The sequence below is a fragment of the Equus quagga genome, chromosome 13 (genome assembly GCF_021613505.1).
Source record: "Equus quagga isolate Etosha38 chromosome 13, UCLA_HA_Equagga_1.0, whole genome shotgun sequence".
NCBI classification, from domain to species: Eukaryota; Metazoa; Chordata; class Mammalia; order Perissodactyla; family Equidae; genus Equus; species Equus quagga.
In genome coordinates this window covers 65,795,369-65,804,013 of record NC_060279.1, presented here as the reverse complement: position 1 = coordinate 65,804,013, position 8,645 = coordinate 65,795,369, and the positions used below count along the sequence as shown (strand labels likewise).

The 8,645-nt window shown below is 48.5% G+C and overlaps 1 protein-coding gene across 1 annotated transcript in view; it reads right to left on the bottom strand.

The window, feature by feature from the left end:
• Positions 1-1,180: 1,180 nt before the first annotated feature.
• PMFBP1 (polyamine modulated factor 1 binding protein 1) overlaps positions 1,181-8,645 on the bottom strand; it is a 46,017-nt gene continuing 38,552 nt past the window's right edge. Inside the window, exons 15-20 of the mRNA XM_046682047.1 lie at positions 8,451-8,618; positions 7,985-8,152; positions 7,048-7,151; positions 6,453-6,527; positions 4,006-4,244; positions 1,181-1,239 (exon numbers count right to left, since the gene is read on the bottom strand). Of these exons, the coding sequence (XP_046538003.1) occupies positions 1,181-1,239; positions 4,006-4,244; positions 6,453-6,527; positions 7,048-7,151; positions 7,985-8,152; positions 8,451-8,618 (813 nt within the window). The remainder of the gene's footprint in view (positions 1,240-4,005; positions 4,245-6,452; positions 6,528-7,047; positions 7,152-7,984; positions 8,153-8,450; positions 8,619-8,645) is intronic.

Genomic DNA, 8,645 nt, shown 5'->3' with positions numbered 1-8,645 from the left:
TTTTGGGTATTTGGCCCTTTGCATCACCCGTGGTCTGTGTTTTATTCCTCTAGCCTTGGGCTTCTGCCAGGTGTGCTGGTTCAGAGGTTCTGTGTTGGGGCTGAGTCACCGACAGACTCGGGGCTCAAAAGTGTTGAGACAGGCCAGCACTCGGTGTGAGCTCCTGGTGCCTGGCTCACGCCGAGGTTAGTTCCCCTCCCTTTCTCTCCTGGGATTTGAATTTCCGTCCATTGTAACTCAACATAAGTTAAAATGGAAGTCAATTTATGGGTAAGTTTGGAAGCCAGGCTTTGCCCCCCGGCACCAAGTACCGGCTGTACTTCCATTCTTTTTGCCTCTCACCACCTTTATTGGGGACGCAGGTGGAAACTGACTTCTCACGGCTCTGGGGTGGAGAGAGGGCTTCCAGCTGCCTGCCTGGGAAGGCTTCTTTTCTAATCTTGGCCCTGCCCTGAAGGGCTGGGAGAAGGTGTCCACCTGCTCTGTGGAGAGAAGTGAGCTGGGTATGTGATCTGTTTATAGCCTGGGGCTTGGGGTGCAACAGAATAGGAAAAAAGATGGGGGTTCCAGTTAATGGTTTTACTACTAACAGGCTGAGACTGTGGTCACAAACTCACCTTCAAGTCCCTTAGATAAGAAAAATGAGGCCAGAGAGGTTATGAAAACCATGGGTCCACTCCACTCTTCTAGTTTAAAAGCAAGGCACACCCGGGAAGGGACACTTGCACATAGAGGTGCCACAAGATGAGTGGGGAGGCTCCCTGCCCACAGCGGCTCTACCGGAATCTATTTTGCTGTTGGGACTTCTGCCTATGAGTCTGTCTGCTCCTGTGTCTCCAGTGTTTTCTTTTTAATAAGGGACCCTTTCCATTCACGTCCACCTTAAGGTTCCCCCCAGCCTTTATACTCTGATTCTCACCATCTTTTCCTCGGATGATAACTCATTCTTTTTCCAGAGATGCGTTTCTGTGACAATGGCCCTGAAGTCGGTTCCTGAGACTGGCTTTCAGGCTTCTGGGTGTGAGGGGCCAGGAAGGCTGTTGAACTGGACATCTTTACAGGGGTCCCCTGCCTTCTCAGTCACGTGCATCTATCCTTTAATGTCTCGTTGATGGTGACAGGGTATTTTAGACACATTAGAAACGTCATTAGGTGAGGGTCTCAGACTGAGAGAGGGGGCTCATTCTGGGGGCCCCAGAGCTTGCTTGCCAGGCTCTGTCAGCTTCCTCTTCAGCTGGGCTGCATAGAGAAGGCTCAAAAGGCAAGTGCGTATGTGGCAACATGGTGATTCTGGGGAAGTCCCCCTTCTCTTTAGTAAGGAGGTGGGCTGAGGTGGCTGATGTTTGCTCTGGGATCCTTCAGCTCAGGGGGAGAACTATACCCCAAGTGGGTAGAAGAGGATCTGCCACTAAAAGGATTCTTCGGGCCCCAGGTATCAGAATGTGAGTGACATCTTCTCACTCAGTGGCCAAACCTCTTATTTTATTTATAATCCCCTTTGCTAAGTGATGGGTTTTGTAACCATCTCTTTCTTTTCTATTTTTTTTAGAGCAGTTTCAGGTACATAGCAAAATTGAGCAGGAGGTACAGAGATTTCCCATATACCCCTGCCCCAGCACATGTACAGCTTCTCCCACCATCAACATCCCCCACCATAGTGGTTCATTTGTTACAATCGATGGACCTACACTGACACATCACTATCACCCAAAGTCCATAGTTACATTAGGGTGACTCTTGGTGTCGTACACTCTATGGATTGGGACAAGTATATAATGACATGCATCTGCCATTGTAGTATCATAGAGACCATTTCCTTCTAATATCAGTTGTTCAAACTACTTTTTAGGAACCCACTTCTTTGGCTATTTCTTAAGGAATTACAGGCAGGCAATACTCAGCTTCCCTGCCCTTTCTCCTGTCTTTAGGGAAACCACATTTCTCTAAGTCCAAACCCTCCTTTCAGTGAGGTCGCCTGCATGGCTGGGCTTGCAGGGCCAGATGGCTGGGTGACATATCAATGTTTTTCTGGCTCTGCTGCCTCTGTGCTCCCCATAACTCACTGCCTGCTTTGCTCTGGTGCAACACCTCACAGGAAGTGAAAGACAACTCTGAAAAAATATACAACATTCAAAGTATCCAGATATGGTCAATTTGGCCAACGTCTACGAAACCTTTTTGTACGTTTTAGAGACAAAAGCCCTCTTTAGTAGACTGTGCTGGGGACTTTAATGTCATTGAACTTTTATTTGAATAAATGAGTCACAGCCTAGAACTAGGAAGCCATTTCGTTAGTACCAAATTCTTCAGTCTTTTTTTTCTTTAAAAAATACATCCTTCCTCTAAACCAAATGGGGGAATGTAATCAGAAGAGTATAAACAGACAATAAACATCACAACAAAAACTACCAGAGATGCCTGTAGCCCCCACTCACACTGCAATTCTGGAATTTGCCCTCCAAGTCTTGGAAGGGGCATCCTATGTAATGTATTGCTATTAGCAGTGAATTTCCTTGGCTTTTGTTTGGTTAGGGAGGGAGGCAAGAATATTTAAGAATCATTACCAACTAGTGGGTTTCTTCCTTCTCTTTTCCTGCCCTCTATCCCCCCATCCCCCAAAATGCAAGCTCTTTCATTTCTTTTTCTTACTTTACCTTAGTAGCCATTTCTCTCAATTTCTGACAGACTAGTAATATGAATTCTAGACATGTACTCAGTTTAACAAAATTCTACCACAATAAAATAGGTTAGCTGTCCTTGGAGTTTGTTATAATGGAATTTTACTTGTATTGAGCTGGCTGGGGAGAAGAATAAAAATTGTTACAAGGAGGAATGCAATATGGCGGCCGGGGAGAAAGCAGATGGCTATCTCTCCCTTATCCTTTGGAAAATGCATCACTTACTTCTCTTCCTTTCTTTTCAGTCTTAGGATTACTTTCCTTTTTGAGGTTTTTAGATTTTTTTTTTCCTCTTAAATTCCAGACAGAGATGGAAAGAATAAAAAGGGAGCTAATTATCTCTTGGTTTAAAAACGAATCCAGATAATCCAAAAGCTTGCTTTGGGAATTATAGCTCCCCTGTAAACGTGAAAGAGACCAGTATCTTTTAGAATCCAGAGAAAACAGGGATGAACATGTTGCTGGGGGCTTGAGAAGGACAGAGATGTCTGCAAGACACCAAGAGCTCACCGAGACCGCTGTGCTCATGTCTTTATTTTAGAGTTTGGGCCTGGCAATGGTAGTATGGTTACAAGGCGCACTCCACTGCAGGAAGTGGACAAAACTCAATAAAACGTTAGCATCTTGCGAAATAGACTGAGATCTTGATATATTCCTGTAAAAGCTGATCCAGGTCAAGAGAGAGGGATGGGAAGTCTGTCCTCTGAAAAATGTGTGTGGAAATGATGCTCAGGGCAAGGCGCTGATTCTAGGAAAGTGAGGAACCTGAGAGAACAGGAAGGAAAAACAGTCTTGATTTGAGAAGAAATTAATGAGGTGACACCTCAAGGACTGGCCTCATGCCCAGGGAGCTCTGTTGCAGGTGACTTCTTCCCTCCAGGGTAACATGGAGTCTACAGGTGGCAGAAAAGGTAGCCACAGACACAGGCTGTGCAGGGGACCAGGGTGCTTCTGTGGGGGTTTTCAGAACACATTACAGGAGGAAGATGCCTGTTCTGCCTGCTCCACTCTTGTCCCCACACTTCCCAAAAGGGACTGGGTCAGGGGAAGGGGTAAGTCTGAATATGAGGCATTTGGGTATCATCAAAGATTCTTAGATCAGAACAAGCCTTAATTCATTCTCCTCCTCCCTTTACAGATGAGGAAACAAGGATCTCTGGTCCAGAGTAACTAAGACAAAGATCTGTTTTCTTTCCCTATCTGAATTCCCAATCCAGTGATCTCTTGAAAAATAATATCAGGCTGCTGTTATTATTATAATTTTTTATCCATGGGATTAGGAAAGACAACATCACAGTATGCAGCAAAAGAAACCTAGGAGACATACCTGAGCAATGGGGTATCCCCATATACTTGGTGATGTCCGTTCTTTGGCTCCCGTCCTGGGTCATTCCCTTCCAGCCCAAGGTGCCACACACTTTCCCCCTTGGTACGGGCTCTGTTTTGCTTGGGCCCAGGGCTTTAGTATACACCCCTGGGTGCCTGGCTTTCAGCTTCTTCTCCTCTATTTCATTCTTCAGCTTCTTGTTTTCCTGCTGCAGATGAACCATTACATTGTGGAGGTGGCTGGGAAGCAGAGGGAAGGACAGGTGGGTGTGTGCTCTGCCTCAGCTCCATGGATGCCCAGTTCCTGCCAGAGCTGGTGCTCTCACACATGCTCTGTGGAAATGGAGGTCTATGTGTGTCCCCTGGAAGAAGCCCAGGCCTGGGGTCAGGGTGGACCAAGAACGGGGACTCCTGACCCACTGTGTCATGTCAGCCCTGGGCCTGTTTCCTTATCTGTTAGATGGGGACAATCAAGTCTGATCTGTCTTCTGGGGTTCATGTAAAGATCTGGTTTAACAAATGACAGAAATTTAATTTGAAGAGCTAGAAGGCTGTTGAGAAGGCTCTGCTCACGTGTCCTTGATTTCTCCTGGCTATGCCTCAGAAACTCTCTCACCAAGTTGTGATGCCAAAGCCCAAGTTCTTTCGCCCCCTTTGCTGAAAGGTTGAGAGCACAGGGGATCCCAGCTCTACTGAGAGCTTGGGCAAGTTACTCATGCCTATTTTACAGATGAGGAAATGGTGGCTGTGACGTAGGTGAGGGGAAAGGGAATTTAGCATATCTCTGGTGGCTCAATAAATGGCAACTGTTCATATCGACACTCGTGTTTCTCCAAACCAATGGTGAGGGCAGTGGGTGACAGTGGGCTCTGGAACCAGACTTCCCCAGCTGGAATTCTGACTCTGCCCCTTACTATTCAAGAGACCACGGGCAAGTTACATAGCCTCTCAGTTCTTCCCTTTTCTCACCCGTAAGTGGGAATTATAACTGCACTGAACTCGTGAGGTCTTACGAAGATGAATTAAGTTAGGACATGTAAAGCGCTTAGAACAGTGCTTCACACCTGTAAGCAATAAATATTAGTTGAGCTATTATTATTGAAAGATGATTTTCCTTCCAACAGGCTCAAGAATGAGTTCTTTGTGGAACACAGCTTCCTGGAACTTGGCACAATGTAAGAAAAGGCCTGAAGTTCTCTGTTACCTTCAGACTCTGACAATTTCTCCTCTGTTTAATCCCTTTCAGAAAATGGGTTTTGTCCTAGTGAAAAATTTCGTGGTCTCTTCTAGAGGAAATCAAATAAAGAATTCATCCTCAACTTCTCTGGGCACATGCTCTGCCCTCTTGCTCTCTGTAGACCTGGCTGGCGCTGAAGGCACTCCTTCCCTTGTAGCCCCTCATGTCATTGCCATGCTCCACATGCCACTGGGCCTGGAGGTGGGGTCCTCACCATGGCCTCATTCCCTGGCTCTCTGCCACTCTCTCTGGTCCACTCGTCTCAGTAGCCCTGATGCCTTCAACATCGTGTACTTTCTATCCAAGTCCTGGCCTCTCCATTCCTTGACCTCTTTATTCCAGTGATCTTGTCCTCTCCTTAAACTCAGCCACCCTCCTAAGATCAAAACTCAGAACAGAGTTTTCCAACTTGGGCTGCACAAACTGGTTCCTGGTGTGTGAGGCACTGACGCCCTTGGCCCTTGGGGCAGGGTTTGGAATAGACATTGGTCAGTCAACTTTGTCATAAGCAAGCCCACCTCAAATCCTCCCAGCGTGCCAAACAAATGTGGTCATTTCCTAAGTGTTCTCTGATGATGGGGTGGGAAGCACTGCCCTAGAGCTTATCATTATCTGTTTGCATGCCACCTCTGAAATCTCAGTTGTAGACGTCCTGTTCCTGAACTTCCAACGCTCCTCCCGTACCACACTCTCTGCTGACCCAGCTTGACCATAAAGGTGAACCAAGGTCACAGGGGACGGTGGAGCAACAAGTAGAAGGAACCTAGGTCCCCAAATGATGATGTGGGGCAGAGGAACCCACCGACCTGGACAGCTCACCTCTTAGAGCTGTTCCTTCTATGTTCTAGGTTCCTTCATTTGGAGAGCTCTCTGTTTCAGCAGCTCACCTCTCCCTAAGTGATACAGTCTGCTTTCAGTGCCTATTTCCTTCTTGTCACTTTTGCCTCTGAGAGTCATAGAAGGTGACAGTGGGAAGGGGTATAGAGATAATAACCCCCATTTGTGTTGTTGGTGAGGGAACTAAGGCCCAAAGAGATAAAGTGATGTGCCCGGGGTCATACAGTTGCAGATTCAGGACTCAAGTTCTTTCCAAAGTCCCGGGCTTCTCCTGGGGTCAGACTTACATTTCCAATAAGAAAGCCAGCCTGGTTCCTGGCTGACCCTTCTCCTTAGCGCCCAAAACGCAGCTAGAGTGAAGTGGGATAACTTACTCCTTTTCACCAGTCAGCTTGGTGATGTATTTGACCTGTTCACGGAGCTTGTTTCCTAGTTTCTCATTGGCGATCCTGTAATAAAATCCACGAGAGAAAAGAGTTCCCCAGACCCCCGTGAACAAGAGCACAGGCTGGTTGAACAGGACACTGGTGTTCTTAGCAAGGCTTTTGCTAGGCCCCAGGCCCCCGCTCATGACCCAGTCCCCAGAGTTAGAGCCTTCCTAGCACCTGGAAATCAGGAGGATGCTCCACAGTCAACTCCTATGCAAAGTCACTGATCCCAGATGAGTTCACGGATCCAGGCAGTGAAGCCGGATTCCAGGCTGGGAAGAGGATTGTGACCCACAGTGAAGCATCTCTCTGTCTTGGGGCTGCTCCATTTCTGAGCCAGCAGGGCTTTCCGAACCTGAATGAAGAGCTGAGCCCCCTCCATCTTACTCCCAGCCCTAGGGTGTGGGCTGAGACTGCAGCTGTCTCCCAGGAGGGCAGAGTGTGTTGTGTGTGAGTGTGACATTATTCTTTGGCACATGTGTGGTTCCTCAGTTCAGCCCAGGCCATGGGACCCTGCCTTACTTTTTTCTTCCTTTCTTACTTCTGCTCTTTTGCCCATTGCTCCATGTTGCACATAATCTGATCATTCTCTCGGCGTAGCCTACAGGTGTCTTTGGGCACAGACCGCTGGGGCAGGCAACAGGGCTTTGGTACAAGAAGGAAAAGAGATGATAAGGGGCGGGAACATAGGCCATCCCCTCCCTACGCCCAAATCGGGCTCTTCTCTCCTCCTGGGAGAAGTAGCATCGACTCTGCTGTCCAACCCTGAGCTGAGGCCAGAGTTGGAACTGCCACAGCAGCGCTTTACCTCCAGCGGTGCAGGCTGCACCCAGGCAAAGGGGACATCTTTGAGCAGGCACCATTTATAGGAGAGACAAAGTAGATCTGTACACTTATAATAATGATTTTCAGGCCAAAGGCGTGAAAGTGACTTGTTCTAAAAAAGTAATATGTATTAAGCCAATTTTTTAACAGATGGAAGAGAAAACATCTTGAGGAGGAGTGTCTTGTTCCTAGTTTGAGCAAAGGCCCTGTGGCCACCCCAAGATGTCCTGAGGTTTCCTGCCGTGAACCTCACTGCCCAGGGGTCTGGGCATGAGGCATGCCCAAAGATCTCTTAGCCCATTCTACCGCAGGGTGAGTGAAAGTGTCAAGATGAGCTCTAGAGGGGGACTGCCCAGTGGATTATCTAAGTCGGGGACGGCTGGTGTATCTGACGGGGAGATGGCCCTCTCTCTTGTCTGGAATAGGGCCTTTGTTCGCTCAATATCTCTATCAATAAAGCCACAGGAAGATGGTTGGGTTGAGAAAGTTTCTGTGAGCCCAGAGCACCCAGCCCCTGCTTTGTACTGAATGGAGTAGGGTGTCTTTTCCTTGCTCCCAGGCAGCCTCACCCCCACCAAGGGCTGTCTGGCATCTGTTGTGGGATGTGCTCGGAGGGACTGGGAGAAAGTGACTAGAAGCTGAGGAGCGCCCACCTCCTTCTCGTCTGCAAGGAGGCTCTCTTTCAGGGCAGCCATTTCCTCCTGGAAGGCCCTGAGCTGCTCCTCTTTAGCGGCCAGCATCTTGAGGTCACTCTGGTGCTGCTTCTGCCACTGCAGCACTTGGCAGCTCATCTCCTCCAGCCTCTTGTCAAAGGCGTGCACCTGCTCAGGAGTGAGGAGGGGGACACCCGTTTGCCACGCTGACCCCAGAAGACCCCTGACAAGGCACAAGGAAGGGTGCTCTCTTGGCTCTGGGGAGACTCTTTAGCGGGTAGTTTAATTTCCAGCGACCAGCAGAGGGCGCCCCTGCTCTGATCTTTGCCGCTTCAGCCTGAAGCCCAGGGAGGGACAGAATCTGTTAGCCAAAGGGAATGGCTCAGTGCTAAATGGTTCTGGGTGAAAGAGGCGACCTTGGGGACCCGGAACAGGAAGGCAGCCCCAGCCCCTGGCTGCTCCTCACCTCTAGCTCACTCTCCTGGTGGAAGCCCTGCAGTTTTTTTAATTCCACGTTGAGCTTTTTCATCCTCTCCTCATAAGCAATGATTTCATCTTCCAGCTGAACTTTCCTATCTTGGGCTTGTGTCAAGCTTCGCTGCAGGCTCTTTGTCTCTGAGGTGGCACGATTGAGCTTGGGGTAAAGACAAAGAGGGTGAGG